Source organism: Xenopus tropicalis, chromosome 6, assembly GCF_000004195.4.
Source record: "Xenopus tropicalis strain Nigerian chromosome 6, UCB_Xtro_10.0, whole genome shotgun sequence".
Lineage (NCBI taxonomy): Eukaryota > Metazoa > Chordata > Amphibia > Anura > Pipidae > Xenopus > Xenopus tropicalis.
In genome coordinates this window covers 92,467,929-92,491,164 of record NC_030682.2, presented here as the reverse complement: position 1 = coordinate 92,491,164, position 23,236 = coordinate 92,467,929, and the positions used below count along the sequence as shown (strand labels likewise).

General features: G+C 38.2%; 1 protein-coding gene and 1 long non-coding RNA gene across 3 annotated transcripts in view; both read right to left on the bottom strand.

Annotated features, from left to right (window-relative positions):
* jarid2 (jumonji and AT-rich interaction domain containing 2) overlaps positions 1-23,236 on the bottom strand; it is a 131,129-nt gene that overhangs the window by 5,245 nt on the left and 102,648 nt on the right. For both annotated transcript variants that reach the window (XM_002932688.5, XM_012965406.3), the window contains 11 exons: positions 18,945-19,962; positions 15,656-16,152; positions 13,582-13,674; positions 11,526-11,644; positions 11,372-11,442; positions 9,521-9,635; positions 8,632-8,737; positions 8,130-8,312; positions 7,151-7,281; positions 2,635-2,818; positions 2,115-2,222 (listed from right to left, as the gene is read on the bottom strand). In XM_002932688.5, coding sequence (XP_002932734.2) covers positions 2,115-2,222; positions 2,635-2,818; positions 7,151-7,281; positions 8,130-8,312; positions 8,632-8,737; positions 9,521-9,635; positions 11,372-11,442; positions 11,526-11,644; positions 13,582-13,674; positions 15,656-16,152; positions 18,945-19,962 — 2,625 coding nt within the window. The remainder of the gene's footprint in view (positions 1-2,114; positions 2,223-2,634; positions 2,819-7,150; positions 7,282-8,129; positions 8,313-8,631; positions 8,738-9,520; positions 9,636-11,371; positions 11,443-11,525; positions 11,645-13,581; positions 13,675-15,655; positions 16,153-18,944; positions 19,963-23,236) is intronic.
* On the bottom strand, positions 7,781-8,112 carry LOC116411470. The gene is made up of 2 exons (XR_004223119.1): positions 7,989-8,112; positions 7,781-7,940 (listed from the first exon to the last, which is right to left on the bottom strand). It is a non-coding gene; the product is annotated as an uncharacterized LOC116411470 (long non-coding RNA).

Sequence of the window (23,236 nt, the reverse complement as noted above, 5' to 3'; positions counted from 1 at the left end):
GAATCATTCCTATAGCTGCCTTTCTAGCAAAAGGTTTTGGGACCATGGAGATCTCAGCTGGAGGAGTTTCTGTCCTTTGTTCTTCCTTTCATAGACTGAGAAACACATCCTAGGGGCAGATCTATTAATATTAACATTTTCATTTTTGTGGTTTTAGATGTTTTTGAAACCGCAACTAAACTCATTCCACTAAAACTGAATAGAAAAAGCTTGAATTAATAAAAATGTGGAGTAAAAATGGAAAAAAAAAAATTTTTTGATTGTTATGTTTTTCCATGAACCTTCATGGACATTAAGAAAAAAACAAAACAAAAAACGAAAACCCCTAAAAGCAGAAATTCAATAAAGACTTACAATATGCCTGGGACAACTCCCATTTTGACTTCTGCAAAACCTCAACAGCTTTTAGATGGTAACATTTGTATTAGTGTTTTTTGTGATTTTTCTGCTTAATAAATTACGGAAATTTTTTTTTACATGAAAAACTCGTTTTTTAGTACAAAAATAAAAAAATAAAAAACAAATGTTAGTAAATGCCCCCCTAGAGATGATATAAAAGTGGGCAGAATCCCCTTTTTGGCAGGAGTAAGTGAACACAGCAGAATTATCAATAAGTTCTGCTGCATTTGGATGCTCTTTTTAGCAAATGTGCCATTACGGCATAACTCCAGAACAGGAGATTGCACAGTTTACCAGTCACAGCAAATGTATCTAATAGGATCAAATAAGAGAACTGGGTCACCTTTTAGGTATCTACCTTTTCAATTACACTGCAAGCAAATATACATTTTATGCCGTAACATTCAAAAACTTAATGAATGATGAATTAAATGTGTATTAGAATGTAAAATATTTTTTGTTAAAGCAAATAATTGAATCTGTATTCATAATAATTTTAGGTTTATAGAGTATGTTAACTAAGTTACCCCTCCCTGATTCTATCAGACTGTACTTTGCTGTTAAATTAAATGTCACTTTTGACATAAGTTGCTATTAGGAGAGATATTTGGTCATCTTGCTTGGTAAAGTAACTGAAGCAGAAAGATAAACTGTAAAAATAAATGCTGTATCAGATGCATCTAAACCACTCATTGATGACCTTAACACCTTAATTTGCTCTGGCAATAGTTCTGTGTATCTAAATGTTGTTGTCCTAGACCAACCTCAGTGATGAATTATTAAACACTACTGAAGTGAGACAGAACTATAAAAATATAATTAATAGCAATCTACAATGTGTCCTGCTGCGCAAGGCCAGGGCCACTACAGTAACTGCACAAATATATAGAAGAGCAAGTTCTCCAGTCAGCACCCTGGACAGCAACCTAAGGAAACAAAATGTGCAGGAACCTCCTGTTGCTCCCACATTATGTACCAATGGCAGTGATTCTTTAGAACCCCAGTCTGTATTCAAATACATGAAGTTACTAGGTGGATGTGCCTTGCTGCCTTGCCGCCTTGCCGCCTACTTCCCATCTAACCCATCAATGCTGCAATCCTAGTGCTAGCTATGTAGGCAGGACACACCCATAGCAACCAATCAAATTTGAAAGGTCACTGAGAAAATAAATACTAAGATCTGATTGGTTGCTATAGGCAACATCACCGGTGATGTTGGCTTACACACTATAATAAATTTGCCCCTCAGTATTCCCCAGTGACAGGCTAGGATCACTACATAAAAGTTCATAGTATTTCTGAGCAACCTCACCATATGAGTGCCAGCTATCTAAGAAGTGGGATGGGCAGTACTGTGCACACGCAACATTCTTTTTCTGTATATTCATTCATATACATCTGATTGGGAAGGCAGTGACAGTAACGTTATTACACACTGCAAGTTTGCAGTGGGTGCGCAAATTTTCAAGCAGGGCAACGACTGGGGAGGATGGATTTCTATACAGCAGACCCTGCTGTATGGGCTTCCTGCCAACTATGGGGTCTGCTGGGGATTACACCACTGTACTGGAGGCTACACCACTGTACCATGATCTGTAAAATGCCGGGAAGAAATTATGTCCTTAACAAGCAGCATCCTCATAAATTTATCAAAAATTTCTAAAAAGACCCAAAGCACAATATATAATGCATAATATAAAAAATTTTCCTTTCACCTCATCATAACGATACATCAGCTTCAATCCACGACAGGATTTCTGCTTCTCCACATGCCGCAGTGCACACTCCAAGCAAAACACAACATTCTCATTTTCCTGCACAACCTAAAAAAATTGAATTTAAAATTTTAACTAAAAACACTGTTAAATGAAAATCTCACTTCTCAGCAGTTTCCTACTTTTTTTTTTATTAAGTAGTAAAGTGATTACCTACTAAATGAAAATATGAACTCAGTAGGTACTGGGGAGCACCCCCAGTCATCATATACAAAATAAAGAGAGCAATGTATAATCAGGCCCTCGGTTCCCTTACTCCATGGAACGAGGAGAAGGCAAAAGGTAAAGCCACCAATCGCAGAGAAGGGAGAAATGGGCAGGTGTGTTACCTAGTAGGGTGGGGCAGGCTTCATAGCTGTTTTCTAATTTCTGACATGTGATGAAATGTAAAAAGACAGAGTGTGGGTAGCAAAGGAATCGCAAGCAATTTCTGCTACAATATGATATGCCATCAGCTCACCATGGACAGGTAACACAGGTGCTGGCAAATCTGACACCTTCTCTCTGACGTCTCTAACTGCAGCCACTTCCGAGGCCTTTTCTTTCCGTCCAGCGATGAGCTGCCTATATCATGGCTCCCGTAGCGCGCTGAAGAGTGCAGACCAGCTTCAAACAGTTGCTGCCGCTGCCGTAGTTCTGTGTCCCTGTCAAACAACAAACTGGGTGAGAATCTGGGGGGGGGCCATCACGTCACCCTGATCACCAAGTGCTCTGGTGCACCTTTGTTATTAGGGCAATGTGACAGTAAGAAAATACTTTTCTTCATTTCTGCTAGTTGGAAAATATGTATTAATACATTCATTTTCATTGATTTTTTTTTTTTTTTTAAAGCACACAAAGTATTCATTGTGTGTTGTGCCCTGGAATGACAATGTTTTTTAAGGGCAAAGTTCATCTTTTTTTATCACACATAGTTACGATTAATGCTCATCAACTGGCATCACTTGGAAAGAGACGCTACATGGAAGACAGAAAAAAGCATTATTACACAGGTAGCTCCCTGACGGCAAATGAACTGTGGTTTTGGGGTACAAAATGCAAGAACCCCTGGTATTTAGTAACTGTCCATGTAAGACTCATCTTTCTCCATGAAATAGTTCAAAAAAATTCTATTCTTGGTTTGAGACAGGAACAGTTCAGTGTAAAAATGAAACTGGGTAAAATAGACAGACCGCACAGAATAAAAAATGTTTTCAATATTGTTAGTCAGACAAAAATGTAAAAAAAAAGTGTTGTGGCTGTTATGTTAGACATCAGCTCACTCCAGCCTTTATAGATTAAATTTTGTCTAACTATATTAAAAATATTTTTTATTTTGCATAGTCTATTTGTTTTACCCAGTTTCATATTAACACTAAACTGTTCCTTTAAAGAAGTTGTCCACATTTGATTTAACTTTTAGTATGATGTAGAGAGTAATATTCTGAGACTGTTTGCAATTGGTCTTCATTTTTTATTATTTGTAATTTTTTCATTATTTCAGTTTTTGTTCTCCAGCTTGGAGTTTCAGCAGCTATTTGGTTGCTAGCACCCATATTACCTTAGCAACCAGGGTGTGGTTTAAATGAAAGACTGATATATGAATAGGAGGGGACCTGAATAGAAAAATAAGTAATACAAAATAACAATAAGGGGCATATTTATTATGCTGTGTAAAAAACGGCGAGAAAATTCGCCACATATCGCCATATAACAGCGTAATATCCGGCGTTCAGACAGCGATCTTTTCCATTTATTTTACACAGCTTTTTACTCCGTTTTTTCAGCGAATTCATTTTACACAGCATAATAAATACGCCCCTAAATCTGTAGCCTCACAGAGCAATAGTTTTTTGGCTCAGGGGTCAGTGACCCCCATTTGAAAGCTGAAAAGAGTTTGAAAAAGAAGGCAAATAATTCAAAAACTATGCAAAACAAATAATGAAGACCAAATGAAGTTGCTTAGTATGGGCCTTTCAATAACATAGTAAAAGTTAACTTAAAGGCGAACCCCCTCTTTAAGGGCAGGTGTGAGATAAGAGACTACAGACCCTGTGGCTGCTAGAGAGTTCACAACAGTTCACCAGAGGGGAACTCCCCAGCTGTCTATTCACATGTATAGGGTTTTCAGGGGGATATCACTCAAAGGGTAAAAGAGTTTGCTCCATTTTCACCCTTTGAAATGTTCCTCAGCTGCATCGAGGCGCGCTCTGTGATAAATTGTCCCCTCTGTGATAAAGTGTCCAACAGAGGTCAGCATCCTGAATGTTTTGGAGCTGAAAGGGTGCTATTAGGACCATTTTACATTCTAGTTATTCCTCTGGGTCAGGAACATATAAATACATAAAAATAGCAAAAACAAAAATATGTAGTACTTGCCCAGTGCGACTTTTATTTACCTGTACACACACAGTACAAACTAGTGCTACCTATATACTCCCATCCAGTCTAAATTGAATATATACCTACTTTACCATTAGCTTTACCTTCCATTGATTTTTTTTTTTTTTTTTTAAAATAGGAGGAAATAGCTTATTGTGTGCAGAAGATAAACTACCCTTTGATTATTTTAATATAGAGGAAGATCTGCCTTATAGTTTGCCTTTAAATTCTCCATAAATAATAGCAGCAGCCTTACCCCTAATGTAGATAAATTGACGTCTATAGACAATAAACAGAGTTTAATCTTTTACTTAGATGTAAATGTGCAAATACAGACTGTTGCTTGTGCACAGTAAGCTATACAATCTCAGTATTTTCCCCAGGCTGTTTAGCCCATCGCTCCTAGCTGCATTTTCTGTAAATCACCCAACTCCTTAAAAGCTCCACCTGCCGTAATAGAAAACAGCCGCTGGTAGGGGATTCTGCAAGCTGTATTTGTTATATGGCGGGCAAGGCTGGGGTGAGCTAAAGGTACATGGGTGAATTTTTTCCCCATGTCGTTATATTTTTGTTCTATCTTAGGGTACATTTTTGCTGGGGAGAACACTGCAATCTTGTAATCCATGCACTTTCAAATAAGGTAGATTTTCAAATAACTTTAAGATTAAATAGTGCTATGGAGCCATATAGCCTTTTCTTCTAATGCAAAAGTGCAATAACAGGACATGATTGTTGGCAATTAGGAGAACTTAAGAGTTCTTAGGAGTACTTGGGAGAGGAGAAATTCATCAGTCCAATACAGCCTACAGACATGCAGGCAACGCTTAGGCATAGGGATTGGCAAGGTTGAGCTTTGAAGCTGTTTTGATCTACAGCTCTGAGCATCATTGACTGCCTGGCACACTGGGGCTTTTAGTTCAATAGAAGCCCAACAGTCTCAAGCAGTACTGCATATACTAATGCAGCTTAGAGAGCTGGCTACCTGACTTACTGAGCGGCTAGTCTGCCATAAGTAGTAAAATTTGAAGTTTAAACTTGAATCTTGAAAAATCGAAATTCAAAAAAAGTCATTATTTTGGTTGTACTCTCAGAAAATAGCTGTCTGAAAAAAGTGTTGGGAAGTTGAAATACCTTTTTAAATAAGATCTAGTAAAACACCAGAGGAAAAATTTGTTTATTACCACTGTGCTATCCTCAAGGCAGATATCAGAAAAAGTCTATGCAGCTATACAGGTATGGGATCCGTTAAACCCATTATCCAGAAAGTTCCAAATTACGTAAAGTTCATCTCTCATAGACTCTATTATAAGCAAATAATTCTAAAATACAATTAATACTTATTGAAGGCAGAACAATCCAATAGTGTTAATTTAATGTTTAAATTATTTTTTAGTAGACTTAAGGTATGGATATCCAAATTATAGAAAGATCCCTTATCTGGAAAAGCTCAGGTCCCAAGCATTCTGGATAACAGGTCCCATACTTGTATATACCAAATTTAGAAGCCATTATTAAAGGCATAAACACATATGGCCCTGACAAATACCAGACTTTAGTGTCAAACTAGCATTTAAAGGAACAGTAACACCAAAAAATGAAAGTGTATAAAAGTAATAAGAATAAAATATACTGCTGCCCTGCACTGGTACAACTGGTGTGTTTGCCCCAGAAATGTATATAAACAAAGCTGCTGTTTAGCCACGGGGGCAGCCATTCAAAGGAGAAAAGGCACAGGCACATAGGAGATAACAGATAAACACTATTGTATTCTACAGAGCTTATCTGTTATCTGCTATGTAACCTGTGCCTTTTCTCCTTTTTTCCAACTTTAATGGCTGCCCCCATGGCTACACAGCAGCTTATTTATATAAACTATAGTAGAGTTACTGTAGCAACCACACAACTTTTACCAGTGCAGGGCATCAGTACATTATATTTTAATTACTTTAAAAAACTTTCATTTTTTGGTGTTACTGTTCCTTTAATATTCTACACAATGACCAGTTACTTTAAAGTGTAAGCTCTGCCTACAGAGGTTTGTGCCTTACACTGAAACATACCAGAGTACCAACAAAAGCTTCTGCTTCTGGGGGAAAAAAGTAACTGACCTTTACTGAGTATTAGAAGCAAATGTATGGGAAAATAATTTTTAATATTACAATAAAAGCAGGCATCAGGGCAAAGCTATACTAAGCATTTTGAATGCAGCTACTGGTGGCTGTGTGTAAATGCTGAGCACATATTTTAGGCAAAACACACTTCCTGGAACTAGCAGCACTGCTTGCCATAAAGGGAAAGCGATCCATGGGGATCAACAGAAATATGACCAGTAGCAGTTATCAAAATGCCAGGTGTACCACATCTCATCCTCGCACAGCAGTGTGTGATGCTAAAGTCTGGTATTTGTCAGGGCTATATGTGTTTATGAGGCTTTCTGGGCCTTCTGTTGGGTTAATTCCATTTAATTCTCTCATACACAGGGAAAGCTCCTCCTGCTGGCCCTCGGAGGTAAGGCACAAAAACAGATTGTGCTATCCCTTTACCGATTCCAAGTCAGCAAGTGTTGAGAGAAAGCTTATCTAAATAAAGAAGCAGACATGCATCCCTCCCATTACCTGAGCTCGCGGAGTAGAGTGGAAATTACACTCAGAGTTGGGCTGTTTTCTTTCTTTGCTTCCGCTGTTGCAATCTGATACAGTAATTTCTCCATGGAGAATGGCTTTGCTATGTGCCGACGTTTCATCTCCTTGGGAAATAATGCATTAACGTTTTAATTTTGAATATATGCATAGCATAGACATTATCATAATTACTATTATATTTCTCTGCATATTTGCTTTCATACCTACCAGCTGTCCCCATTAAGGAGAAATAGTCTGAAAGCAAACTGGAGCTTTCATAATGGTGGGAGAGGAATAGGAAAGATTAGGGGTACATATGGGTGTAAATGAGCTTGGGCCAGAAGGATGTTGTACACAGCCTAAATCAACCCATTTGTTTTTTAACGGGCCATTTTGCAAACTGCCACAACACAGATTGCACTTATCTGACTAAAACTGCTATGCAGAGTGTAACCATGTAGCCCAAATCAGCTTGTGCACCCCATACCTGTGCAGATGGAGACCCCAGTCTTGGTCTGCCTTTTAACACTGGCATGATCTCAAAAGATTTTGTTCAACCACACACAATCACCAGTAATTACAGTATTTCATGGCCAAAATTGGGCCATTCCTTTTTATCAAATCTTTTTTTTTTTTTTAAGGGCCTTTCAAGAGGAGGACAGAAGTACTTCTTCACATACAGATTTCAGCTATAGCTGTTATTCTGTTCATGAGAGAAAAAAATATCTGCATCAGTAAAATTCAGATACAGATTTAGAAGCAGCAAGTCAAGAGTTAAGGTAGCCTTAAATGGACCGATAAAAGCCAAATGTGTGGATGTTATAATGTACACCCAGCTTTAGTTTAAAGTTATGCTTTATTGGCAAATTAAAAAATGGTCACACTTTTCTAATAATTCCTAATGCAGTAATTAGTTTAAAGGATAATGAGACACTTATTGTTCATGTGTGTTTAAACAGGGAATACAATTTACCTTGGCAGTTTTAAAGCCCATACTTGTCCACTGGGTGGTAGCAAAGTGCACAGTTTCAGAAACACTGTATCCACAGCACACTTTTGACACAAAGGATCCTGGGAAGCAGACAACAAACTGTCCACTCTTCTGTACAGTACGGTGCACCTTGATGCCCTCTTTGCAGAGCACCTCTGGGGAGATCTAGAGGGAAGGTAAGATACATTAAACATAACTATCGGCTGCATGTAACAAGCTATTTATACAGATCATCTGTTCTGGGTACAGGTAAAAATATACAAAATTCTACAATTCTCTGAGGCTCTGGTGAATGATGTTTCATTTTTATGAATGTAATAGACAGGACACTAGAGAAAACTACTGTTTACAAATGAGACCCATGGCCAGAAATGATGACATCTTTCAACAGAAAAGAAAAATCAAATAGGTAATAAGGACTGACCAAAAACACACAAAACATGCATATTTATTTATGGTGCTCTCTATCAAGAATTTGGCTTACCATTACATTACTTTCAAGCATTTGCAGACCAGGAGTACCATTGGCTTGTAGTAGAGTGTGTACCACTTTGTCAAGTTTGCTCTCTTCCTCAGCAGGAATGCAATACCTGTAGCGGACAAACACATTGTTATATAAGGTATAATGTATTCAGCCAGTGTCCAGTGTCCCAACATCTTTCCCAGAAATAATATACCATGGATAGGAAACCCTCAGTATTACAGCTACTGAAGAACTACAACTTCCAGCTATTATCCATCCCACCCTAACTGGAGCAAGATTTTAAGGATTTTAGCTCATTAAAAGCTGTTATACCCCAGTGCTATCTAGTAAAATGAATGCTGTATAGATAAGTCTAAGCAGCACCCTAATGCTTGTAAATAGACACACAAACACATGTGCAGACATACAATCTTTCCCAGCTGGTATAATATGGGCTCTGCCACATTTAATTTTATCTTGTAAAACAAGCTGCATCCTCGTGTATGCCAGACAATTGCCTAAGGCAAGACCTGGACATCAAAAAACTCTTGTAGATAACAAGGGCCACAGTGGAAAATATTTACACGTGACTTTACACTGCTGTTTGCTAACAACAGCAAGATGAACCCACAGAAAATATTCATCTATGTGGGCTTTAATGGCTTTATGCACACTCGGTCCCAGGGACAGCGCCGGGCCAAGCCGGATCTTAAAGTTAAGATAAGAGTAATAAAGAAAAAAACCTCATAAAACCTCTGACTTATAGTAAAAGACTTTTTTTAGCAACAAAGACCTCTAAACACATCTGGCTTGTACAAAACTCGGTGAACCCCAATCTAGCACATTAAATCAAGGATATCAGGATAAGTGGAAAGCATTAGACTGTGTGAAGCAAAAATATAATACTTACCAAATGCAATCAGCACCAGTGTGTAAGTAGTCAATATACGGAAGGTGATTTTGGTCCCGAGACCAGCATGAGGTAGAAAAAACCATGCCAATATTTAGCCAAGGAATAGTCACTCCTGAAAAATAGAATGACCGTAAGAACAAATAAACAAACCAGAATTTAATGCACAGAAAGTTGCAGTAAAGATCCCCAAAATGAACAACCAATAATTGATTTTAGCACGGGTATATTTAGAACAGATGAATACAAAGCAAACCGAACACAGGATACACAGTGCTGAGTAGTATTATAGTAAATCAACAGCAACTATTTACAAATGAGAGGGATTCATATACATTTTACATAAAAGTAAAATATGCAGGCTCCTGTAGCATATAACAAATAAGCTTATTAGTGCAAAATGGACATTGACATCATATACATATTATTTGTTTTAAATTAATAAACAGAAGGACCTCATTTGTTCATGCTGGATAGATATAAACAAAAATAAATGTTTCTGGCTCAAGTTAGGACATTAAAGACCAAATCAAAGGCATCACTTGAAAATATTTTCAATCAGAAAATAGAGCCATCGCACCACCATCACAATCAAAGAAGGGAGAGCAATGTTTTCCTGTTCCTGTGCTGTCTGCTCTGGTGTATGCAAGTTTTGTTTGCCCTTGGCAGTTTGGGCATGTAGGTTGCACCTCCTGGTCAGTTTGGGGTATTTATTTGTTGAGGTGACATGTTTATGTGTTTTATTCTAGTTGGAACCTTTTTTGCATTTAGCAAGCTTAGTGGCAGTTGGTTGTACTGAAGGTGGCCAACAATGGCCACAGAATTTTCTGCACTGCCAAGTATCATGATGCAGTCATGTACCCACATGTCTGAATGCAATGCCAGTTTCCCCAATGAATTTCACTTGTGGCATTATCCTTGATGCAGCAGCTACTATAAGGTCACTGATGACTGCAGCTTTTATTTAATATTATCTTTAGTTAGTACAATTCAGCTCATAATAGTGAAAGTACTAAATGCACCAATTATAAGTGTATGGTTCTACCAAAAGGCTAATGGCTTTTGACTTTCCCTCCTATATGTATGTTAGTCACTTTAAAAGACAGTTCTAGTTAACTTGGAAGAATATTCTAGTTATTAACATAACCTGGAAATGCCTTTTCCAGTGCATTATATATAAATAAACATTCCATAAAGTGGAGTGAGGCAGTAGTACACTCACAGTTACATTATCATGTCACAAAATGTCCTTCCTGTTCTGGCTACCCTACTGCAGGACATTACTCTCAGAGACCAACCAAAGGAACAGACAATTACAATTATTCTAACCTCTAAGGGCAAAAAAGTGATTTCGCTAAAATGTTTCTTAAAACATACTCCTAAGCATTACTTCAAAGTTAGGTGTGTTTTTAAGATCTAGGAACGCTGCTTTGGGACCACTGCTGTAAAACATTAGAAATGGAGAAAAGCTACAGCTCTCCATGAAACACTGTCAGACTAGAATAGGGTTGCTACTTGTCTGGTTTTGATCCAGACAGTCCAGTTTTCTTAAGTGCTGTATAGGTCAAAACTGCCCATCCAGATTTTACACTGAATGATGCGGCTATCACCACATCATAGCACAGCCCCTTGACGCCCAGCGTGTCCCACCATCATCCATACTGCCCCCTACCTGGACTTTGTGAAGAGAAAAGTTGGCAACCCTATCCCAAAATCCAATAGAATTTGTTTTTTAAGTATACTTTAAAATCATCAACATAACCACAGGCTATCTATCCTTGGTGTAAATAATGCAGGGCATGTAAGAGATCCATAAAAAAAAGAAAACTACTATATTTAAATTGAGCTTACCAGGTACAGCACCAAGGTGTCTCAGGATGGATCCTGAATTATTAGGAAGGACAGTGAGATTCCACCCATGCCTACGAGAAAATTCACATCAATTACAATTTGCAAATACTTTGTAGGACAGTGCAAGGCCATAGACTGTTGAATAAATAACTACCTTGAAAAGGGTTCTGCTTTACCCACAGGAAATCCACTTCCATGAGTCTTTGTGTCAACCTTTCCACAGTGCACAGCTACATGGCAGTTTTTCTGTTCCACAATATGCCAATATTCTTGCTGCAGGGAGAAAAAAAGTAACAGTAATTCCTTTATTTAGTAACTGCAAATAAAGGCAAACAAGAATTATTAATATTTACAGATTTAAATTCTATTTTGCTTTATTATGTAACGGTTGTCTATAACATTTTTAAGAGGCTGTCTTTTCCAATGTAAAGGGCCTATCTGTTCCATTTTAAAGTACTGCTATACTACCAGTATCTCTTTTTTTTACTTTTTTAAGAGCCAAAAGTATGACTATTCCTTTCCACCCCACCCCAATTTTTAACATTATTACTTGCATTGCCTGCAGTTTTTGTCCTACCTAAGCAGCCATTTTCCCACTGGTAGGCTGGCTACATGATCTTTCCTTATCACTTTCCACATGGCTACAAAAACGACAAGCTAAAAGAGGACGTGGCCTTCAATGGGTGTAACATGACTGTAATTAGCACCCGAGAGTTCAACTGTAATTGAATAAGAAAAACTATTTGCATTCTGGCACTGTACAGAAGTCTGATATGTGCTACAGAAAGGACACATTAAAATCTTCCCCTTCCTGCTGATAACGACCCAGCATCACTCATCTAAACTAGACAAAGTTGTGGGCATTTTTACCACAGAACTGTAAGTCTTACAGTACATCTCGAGTGTTTGCAAACACCAAACTGCAGTGCAGCAAAATTATAGTATAATAGTAATGATGTGTAAAAACCACAATAACAAATAATTACAGTATGTTTCTTAGGCAGCACTTTGCATCTCTTTAGCATAAAGCAACAAGGAAAACACATGTAAAATCTGTGTTAATGTTGTACTGTTTTCTTTTTGCAGATTCCATCTCAAATCAATTATCAATCAAGAGTACAGAGCTGCAGGTTAAAAAAACAAAGCCCATCTGATTCAAGGTAAGGGCTCTGGTACACGGGGAGATTAGTCGCCCGCGGCAAAACTCCCTGCTCGCGGGCGACTAATCTCCCCGAGTTGCCTTCCCTCTGCCATCCCACCGGCGAACATGTAAGTCGCCGGCGGGATGGCAGACGCGGCGGGGCGATTTCGGGAAATCGCCGAAAAAGCCTCGCGAGTCTTTTTCGTCGATTTGCGCGAAATCGCGCTGCCGCGTCTGCCATCCCGCCGGCGACTTACATGTTCGCCGGTGGGATGGCAGAGGGAAGGCAACTCGGGGAGATTAGTCGCCCGCGAGCAGGGAGTTTTGCCGCGGGCGACTAATCTCCCCGTGTACCAGAGCCCTAAAGCTAGGATGTCAGATCTTTGGTGTACTAGTTGTTGGTAACAGGGACCATACATAGTAAAGAGTTAGGTGAGAATTCAGAACGTTGTAAACCGTATGGTTACTATGTAGTGTATACAGTGGACATATATGCATTTATAATGCGTTCAAGAATCATTGAAAAAAAGGCATCTGGAAAACATGAATCTTGTGTCAGTGGATATAAACCTTAAAATATACCAGAAATAAAGTGCAAGTTGTAACACTGAAAAATTCACAGACATTCATAACAAATTTTTTATACATTAGGTAAATGCAGTGTGTAATTTCCATGATGCTTAAAGAAAACTGCCAGCATCTTCTCACAAAGAAACTTAAGTCCAAAGGAGCGTAGCTAAAATTCCCAGCAATAACCAATAGAAGGCAGGAGATTCTGTAGGTTGCAGTTCAGTAATGTCTAGAGGTCTTCATGCTGCTAAACCCTGGCTAGGATTTGCATTTTATCTTGTGCTCTTTACTTCCTGCTGTGTCTTGACATTATATTTCCCCCAGAGCCATTACTGTAACTTTGTGGCTTGTAAGGCATGAGTAGGCCCTATATTAGTGAGTAGGCCCTGTATTACTGCTCACAGGAAATGAGTCATATGGGCCAATAGGGTAAATCACGCTTATCACTTATTTTTTCCTGGAACATTCTACTCCACTCCATTCTTACACCCACACTCACCTCAACCTCAGATACGGTGGGCTCCTTATTGAAGCACATGTTCATGACGTTCCTTGCTGTCCTGTAGAATGTGGTGAGAGAGACAGACCTTCCCTGCACAGGAAGTTAACAAGACAGAATGAACTTAGAACCCACACACAAACCCAAGTAATAACTTCTTCTCTCACCACCTCATAACATGTAGCAATAGGCTTCACATCTGCATATAAGATACCGGTATGACTTTATCTATATGTACATGCACTGTGTATAACCTGTGGTCTAATCTGTAGTGCTAAAAAGTATCCTGGCATCACTGATCTCAGACAAAGAACAACGATTATTTAACTTCTGTACCAAGATATACGTCCCAACCCCCATATGTAATAAAACACAAAGTTTATACCCAGGTGCAGTAACCCATAGCAGTAAGATGACTAGTACATGATTTCTGCTGATAGGTTACCAAAAGGTCATTAGACCTGCAGCAAAGTTTGCACATTATATTGCATAAACCCAAAAATATCTAGTGGAATATAACAGTGGAAAAACACCTTCAGGTATTTTATTATTTAGAGAAATATAAACATATGTAAACAGATATTTTGTAATACACAAAAATACAGCTGATTTGGAAAGCCCCATGTTTCTCAAGTGTGCCAATATCAAGTGTGTATATACCGTTTTATGGAGATGTGCATCAGTACAACCTTACATTTTTATAGAGCTGCACCAAAAATAAGCATACTTTAGATTGCGGGGTCAAAAAGCCCCTATTTGACTATATTTAGTGCTCTGTTGGTGAATGTGAAGCAGACACAATAATAAGGCAATGCAACTTCCACATCTTATTAAAGAAGAACACCTGAATAAGGATAAAACAAATGCCGTAAAAACTTAGGATACTAACTTTGGATACTTAGGAGAAACCTTAGGGCTACGGCACACAGAGCTACTTGTGGTGGCAACAAAACACCAGAAGATACCCTGTTATAGGCTAAAACACATAGAAAGACAACAATCAGTATTGCTTATTTTGTAGCCTTGACAAGTTGCTCCATTTTTCATTGCCCTTACTTTCGGCTACCCTGTAGAAGACAAGATCTAGGCCTTTAGGCTAGTCCCACACAGTGCTGATTCACAACCTGTCTATAAACACAGGCCGAGAATGAACCTGGATGGTTTTTATGGATTTAAAAACCCAACAAATTCCTTGTAGATTGTAAGCTCTTTTGGGCAAGGCTCTCTTCACCTCTTGTATCGGTTATTGATTGCTTTATATGTTACTCTGTATGTCCAATGTATGTAACTCACTTATTGTACAGCGCTGCGGAATATGTTGGCGCTTTATAAATAAATGTTAATGTAATAATGTAATGTAAGAAAATGCTCTAAGTCAGAAATTGGCTGTGACAAATAGGTACCACCTATTTTGGCATTTTGTCTGAACAGAGAAAACAGATAATGCAGGAATTCATTAAATCTCTGCTGGCAAAAATTTTTTTTGTTGGTGCCATGGCTGTGCCTAAAAAAGTCAATATCAACACATGCAGTAGCTATGAAGGCAGCTTTCTATACGATAAGTTCAACTTCTTTACTCAATTGGAATAAAGTGCAACCCCCATCCATCTATTTTATTGCATGCCTTTACCCTTCCCACCAAATGAGGTATTTTCTCCATACTTCCTACTATTCTTCCCAGCAGGTGCATCCCCATTTCACCATCCTATATATTTTCATCCCATCAAATACTTTAGGTCTCCCGAGGGTGCACTTACCCCAACCACCAAGTGGTGCTACTCTCCTTTTCTCTTGTTGGTCTCTTTGCACTTCGAGTGTTTTTTTCCCCCTATTACCACCCCCCAAGTAGTAGTAGTACAATTAGTATTTGGGGATTCATGGCACCGGTTGCTTTTACTTGGTTTTTTATTTAAAAGCATCAATAATGTAGTTACATGTATGCTTAAGCTTGCAAATTTCTTCTTATATATGCTAGCATAAAACATTTCAATCAACAAAGGCAATTTTTCCTTATGCGCAGATTACGATTCAAGCATGTAATGACAACTATACTCACAAAAGTATGCATACATACCTTATAGATACACTTATGCAGTTCACCAAATAAACTCTTGTCTTCTGGCTCTTCCTCCGTACTCTCTTTATCTTGAGTAAACAGTCTCCGTCTGCCATTTTTCACCTGGACATCCATTTCTTTCAGCTTGCCTCTGAGACCATTGCGATGCACCACTCCATTTATGAGTCCATTTTTGGGCTCGTATCTGGGGAGCAAATGTAACTTATAGGCATTGTCTGAGTGACCCTCTAGTGGACCTTTCTTCTTCTCCAGATTTTCTTTTTCCTGCAGGACTTCCTTCTCCAGTTTCTTGTGCTCCTCAGGGGAAAGGGAGTCATAGGAGAGCAGGTACTGACAGTAGGCCTCTTGCAGCTTTGCCAGACGATCCTGTGCAGTTTTCGGGATGCGTAGCATGTCCGCCAGTTTGTTCCATTTCTTGAGGTCAGTCACTTGTTGCATGCCACCCATTTCATTGATGAGTTGGAAAAACTGGGCCAAATCTAGCTCACAGCCTCCTAAAAAGAGGTTGCAAGCAAAACAAAAAAAAATCATTTAATAAAGAGAAGTGGCAATCTGCCTATTCTATCCTTCGCAAATGACAAGATCCCTCAGAAAAGCTATGAGTAGTTAATTCCTTATGAAACGGTTAGGCTACATTATAAAAACATATAATGATGCATAACCCTAATTTTTTTTTTTTTTTAAGGACTTTTACAGATTCAGAAAACATTTCAAAGCACTTTCTCCAAAAGCTTAAACAGGTCACCAAATCCACTACACTGTGCTATAAATACAGCAATTTTGCATTTTTTAACATTAACATTTTTATGCAAGCCACTCATGGGTGGCAATTTTACTTAAAGGGGTTGTTCACCTTTGAATTCATTTTAGTATGATGTAGAGAGTAATATTCTGAGACAATTTGCGATTGGTTTTTATTTTTTATTACTTGCAGTTTTTTTAGTTATTTCATTTTCAGTTCAGCAGCTCTCCAGTTTGGAGTTGCAGAAGCTCCAAGGAGAGGACATGAATAGTAAAGACAATTAGAAAAAGTAAGAACAACAATAAAACTTCACATAGCAATAGTTTTTTGGCTGCCGGGGTCATTGGAAGGCGGCAAATAATTAAAAAACTATATATAACAAATAAACAATGAAGACCAATTGAAAAATTGCTTAGAACTAAAAGTTAACATATAGGTGAACCACCCCTTTAAGAATGTTGGGAATACTCAACATAAGAGCTAAATTGTCAAAGACAAATACAAAGTTTAGAGAAAACTGAAGATATGAAAATGCACTGCAGAACATTGAGAAATAATATCTGACAACATAAGAAACAGTAAATAAAGCATTGTTTGCATACATTTTTTTTTTTTAATACATTTTGACTTACCACCAGAGCCAACAAGGTCTTGACTAAAATAAGGAGTGTGCTGTACCTTGGCTGCCGAGTTTTAATGGTTTGTAGCTAGCCTGTGGAGGACAACTGGGCTTCCCAGAGGTGATCTTGGGTATCTTCCCCACACCGTAAGCCGGCAGAGATCAAGATAAGTTGCCCAGGACACACTCTAGAGACCTGCTTGGTGAAGGGATAGCTTAACTTCTCTATTTGCCCAAGCCCTACAAGATGTGGCTCATAGTACACAGCCCCATTCTGCCACTGTGTCAGCATGGTAGGGATGTGTAAATGAAGCCTTAAAAACTGCTAATCCCTAAAAAAGTAGAGCAGAGCAGGGATCCAGAGGATCTGTCTTCGGTCAGAGCCTTGCAGAACGAGTGATGCTTGAATGCCTAGTAGGCATACCGCCACAAAGAAACAGAGAGAGATCAGTTTGTCAAGTTATTAAAACATTTGTGTCTTCTTCCAGGAACTTCACAAATGTACTTAGGGTTGTCACAAGTGGGTGTTAAGCCAGGGAATAAATCCCTGGTTCTTACTTTTGAAAAACCATTTTGAAGATATTGGTTTCCACTCTTTATATCTTCAGAAGTGTTTTTATCATTCCCTAAATCAAGTTCCCTGCATGACCTCCTTTCCATGTTCTTTTTGATTATTTCTTCAGGGAAATGTTTAGTTGCATATTAGTAAATTAAATAATATTTCAATTCACTAAGTGAGCTATTACTTGTGACAACCCTGAAAGGTACTCAATACATACATAAAAGTACATATGCATGTTGGTGTCAGCAAGAGACATTTCACCGTCAATACCTAGAATGTGTTTTACTTTTAAAACAGCAGTATTAGATAATCATAATTCAACCTCAAATCTCTAAATTGTAAGGACTGGATTGCTTATGGTAAGGGTCTGATCTTGGAAATACAGTGAAGTTAACAGGGCAGTGAATTAGTGAATTAAAAGAAAAACTTTACTGCTGCTTAAATTATATTTCAACATAGTTGAAATAATTACTGAACAACACAATCACATAAAACACACCATGTTGGGCAAATCCAACATTTAGTGAGATAAGTTCCGAGAGCTTTAGTGATGCGTGTTTGTGTCTGCTGACACACAATTGTATTCTTTGTTCATCGTACAGTATTAAATGACGTAACCTTTGTGTTACATTGTACATTTGTGGATGAATTGTTATGTTGGCCATTTATCACAAACAACAAACTTAAGTTGAAAAAAACAGAAGGAAAGTGAGATCAGCACAACAAACTTCAGCTTGGAGGGACATTTTTGGAAGAGGTGAAAAAGAAAGAGTTGTTCTTTAATTTAAAAAAATGATGATGCAAAGAAACTATTGTCCAGTCATCACACTCTGTGCCCTGGGTATAGGGTGCCTACAAAAAAAAATACGACAAACACTTTTTCAGTCCCCCAAAAATACAGCTGATATCAGAGTTCAAGCTTCTGCAGCATTCTCAGATGGCTACGTATCAATAAAAGTTTAATAGCGCATGTCTCACATTCCCTCAAGCACTGAATATGGTTGAAAAATTTGTGTTTTTCTTCTCTCTCTTTTTAAAGTGTCAACCTTCTAACATGTTGGCATCATTCAGCTACATTGGTTTTTGCTATTTTGGTATATTTCTAACAATGCAAACAGTATCCAATTATTGCTGCCCAAACACTTAACAGTCATTATTTGCAATAAAATAATACATATGATGAAATGTCATTACAATTCATCTGAGGGTAAAACGGAGTGTTTTTTTACATTTCTAATAAACAAAATATAACAGTTTAAATGGACCCTTTAAGCAGCATCTGCCAAAAAATATCAAAAAATCAAATTAGAGCTCTTTAAGAAAAATAACAACACATGCATGTCCATCAGAGTGATTCCCTTACCTATGAGCGGGAGTTCATCCAAGGTGATGCCCTGAGATTTGAGGTGCTTCTTAATGCAGGCCAGGCGCTGTACATTTGGACCCCAACGTCGCCCAAGCTTGTGGATGTGTTGAATCTGTGTAACGAATCGCATCTCATCATTCAGCTTGCACTCTGGTCTCCAGTCGGCAGGTGGGATCACGGTGCACATCCCATACTTCTCCACTCGGGCTCGGATGGATTCAATATAAATCAAGGGGTCATGAAACTCCTTGGCAGAGGGTCGGAGGACAGGGATCTCACACATGGCTGTGCACCTGGCCCTCCCAGAATTTTTCTCTGTCTTTGCAGAGTCCAGAGATTTTTGTGGGGAATCAGTGTGCGAGGTAGAGCGATTTTCACAACCAGTATCTTCTGCCTTACCACGGGGTTGTGGAACTGGTGAGCTCCTGGCTGCTGAGGCCCGCTTCGGCCTATTTCTTTCCAGCATCTTCTCTGGCACTTCTTTTTTTAAGTGTCCATTCAGCACCTGTTTCTCCGCTGCTAGCCTTTTGCTTCTGACCTCTGGCAAGCAGGCGGATACTTTAATTTTCTTTAGCAAAGGCTGTGCCTTAGCAGGAAGGCTTGCCTCCTCCAGGCGCCTTTTTGAGTTACGTAGTCCCTCCCTTAGTTGCCTCCCTTCCTCCCTACTGCATGTTTTTTTGTTAAGTTTGCCATTCACCTTTACACAGTTAAGAACAGCGGCACAGTTGGGCTTAGATGTAGAAAGAGATAGCACCTGTTTACGAGTTTTTGCATTGCTGCTTTCTGTGGTCCCTGAGATTGTGTGGTGAACAGATGAACTGGGTTTGTTGTGATTCTGTTTGGTTGCCTTATCCAGTTCTTTCTTGGCTTTGGTGTATGTGACAGTCCCCTTAGTCACCGTTGCGGTATACTTCACAGTTTTAGAGGGTGTAGGTCTCACTTCTCTTGTCTTTTTGGCACCGACTGCGTTAGAACCCAATGATGATAATCGGGTTATTCCATTCACCTTGGAAACCTGGGTTTAATTGGTAATAAAAAAAAAAGTTGTCAGTGTGCAGCTCCCCTTAAAACAAATCTAGAATATGATTTAAAAGCAAATTCTAGCTATATTATTGTGGCTGTCGTGCAAATTACAAATAATTAGATTCAATTAATAACATCTTGCAGTATTATACTAATGATGCATATTCATTTAGCAAACAGGCTAGTCTGAATTCCCAGATGAAGCACAGAAGTGATAAGTCTGTACACTTACACAAAATAATTTACTGTGAAATATTCAAAAACAAATCTTTACCATAACAGACCCAAAGACATATGAATTGTTATACTTGCTATAACTTTGTAATCTGCTTTAGCAAAGAACAGCAAGAAGTGATAAGGTCAAGATAAATCTTGCCCCCTTTTGAAAGCAACACATGGCAGATTACATATTTAGATATAAATACATATAGACACACATATACTGTTTGTTTATATTATTTACGCAATGTATATAAATGTATACTGACAAAATTTTAATAATTGTGGTTATGCCATCCCTTTATCTATTATGGGCGGCAAATTCAAAACTGTAAAAATGTGCATTTGTTTAGGATAGGACTGCTGTTATGTGATACATTTTTTTTACTGCAAAACATGTTAACACACAGACCTATGGATACTATTGGATATTGGCAGCATTTATTCCAATATATATATATATATATACATATATACACATACACATACACACACACACACACACATACATACATAAATTGGTTTTAAGCAGTAAAATAAATTACATTTTTAAACTAAAGGAAGAATTGGACTCCTAATATCAAAACAGCCCAGATAGTTAAGATTGTTGCTTAAAAAATTATTTTATTGCTCACCAAAGATCTGACACTTATTATTAATGCAGAGTGGGCTGCAATATGTCAGGGAGGAGAGACTTCCTGTGTTGCACAGGTTGTGTTCTTTGACAGAAAGAGAAACCTTGCGGTCAAAGTTGAGTACACATCTCAACCTGTGCAACAGAGCAAGTCTTTCTGGACACAAAAAGTCCACTCTGGGCTGTTCTTTTTTCATTGTGAATAATACTTTGACAAGTTACTTAACCATAACCAATTTCTACAGGGGGATGTAATAAAAACAGACACCAAGTCTTGCATTTGTTGGCATACTTGGTGACAATACACCCCCTGTGCCCTTGCCCTAAAGGTGTTAGTAATCATTTAAGAGTAAAACTAGCACCATTTATTACAAATTATTGCCTATGGGATTGGCAGATTTTCAGTTATCCTATATGTCTCCTTTAAACCTTAATCCTGTACATGGCAAACTGCAGAACTGAAGCACATCCATACATAAAAGGAATTCTGTCATGATATATATATGGTTTATTTGCTATTTGCAACTAATTCAGTGTACCATTTTAAATGTTATTAAAATGCTATTCTTGAACCAACAAATTAATTTTTTTTAATATAGTATTTTGGTGTGTATTTTTTATATTAATAGTAGGCGCCATCTCAGTGCATTATGTCTGAGCTTTCAGAAGGAGCCAACCCATCACAGTGCAACAACTTTCAGATAAGCTATTACCTCTTTTATTGTCAATGTAACTGGAGATGTAATGCCCAGACTTGGGTGTTTTACTTTGAGTGCTTTTCTCATATCTACCACTAGGCGAGGCATGGGAGCATTTTTAGCAATGCAGGCGTCAGGGAGCGGTTATCTGATTACCATTCCATTGTTGTTCTGATTGGCTGCTGGGGGGGGGGGAGGGAGGGGGATGATATCACTTCAACTTGCAGCGCAGCAGTAAAGAGAGACCAAAGTTTATCAGAGAACAAGTCACATGGCTGAGGGTCCTGCGGAAACTAAGAATATGGCTAGCCCCATATGAAATTTCAAAATTAAACATAGAAAATCTGTTTGCTCTTTTGAAAAATGAATTTCAATGCAGAATTCTGCTGGAGGAGCACTATTAACTGATTTTGTAATAAACATGTTTTCCTGTGATGCAATCCCTTTAATATTCTTCAAATCTAGACCCAAACAATATTCCAGCCCACTTATAGAGAGGCATCTGTCTTGCTGATTCTCTCCAGCATCATCCCAGGAATTAGTAAAATTCAATAAAATATACATTTTAAATAAAAGCTCAAAATTAAAATGTGGTTAACGCAATCTGATCAAAAACCACATAACAAGGCACGTAAAGAATAAAATGGAGTATTATATTCCAAAGAAGCAAGCTGCACAGGCTTGTCACTAAGGTAGTACTCAGCAGTCTTGCAGCTTGTAATTATAAACGTCTGTCTCCAACATTAATGGATCCCAGACAGTCTTTGCTTTAATAGCCAGCATATACTGCTACTTATTTACTAGCTGGAAGCTATGTAACATCTTACCTGCAAAAAAAAGGAATGGCATCAGGGATAAACAGAAATTATACTCCATGTTTTCTTCATTTCCTGTCACTATTATGTCTGATGTGCAATACAGATTTCTATAAGTCAAGTTACCAGTGCATGACATTGTGTGGGGTTAGGAAATCACTGAAATCGTGCCGCCGCGTATGCCATCCCACCAGCGATTTACATTTTTGCCGGTGGGATGGCATTTCAGGGAGATTAGTCGCCCGCGAACAGGAAGATTTGTCGCGGGCGACTAATCTCCCCATGTGCCAGAGCCCTTAGGCAGATGATTCTTTGTGAAGCAGAGGCCAACCTCATAGATATTTTCCTGATTAGCAAACACTTTCAAACCAATTTCATCTCAATTTTATCTTTAAACACACACTCAGAACTTCCAAAGGCCCTTGACTAACTCTCTCATTTGACTGCGTAACGCATCCTATAAGATAAAGAGACATGGAAAATGACTTTAGCCCCTCTATTTTGTGGTCCATTCTTAAAAGCAGATTTTGCTGAGGTTATGTAAACAAGACGGGATTGAACAATGCACATTTCCTGGTCCCAGTTTTCTAAGTAAATTTGTATCTATGCAAGTGCATAATGTATCTATGCAAGAGCATACATTTTCAAAAATTACAAATTAACAAAGTTATGATGGTAAGATTGGCAAGTCACTTCATGTAGGTTATACAGATGACACTTGTAAAATGGCATGGCTATGACTGTCCATAGTAAGACATTCACTCATATGTGTTCTTGAGTCATTACAGTGTTACTTTGGCCCTAAGTCTGGGATTATTGAACATATTCTCCAAAATGTTAAAGTTATTAGCAGACAAAGTTTTTCTTGAAGGACCTCTCAGTATTTTGCACCATCTATTT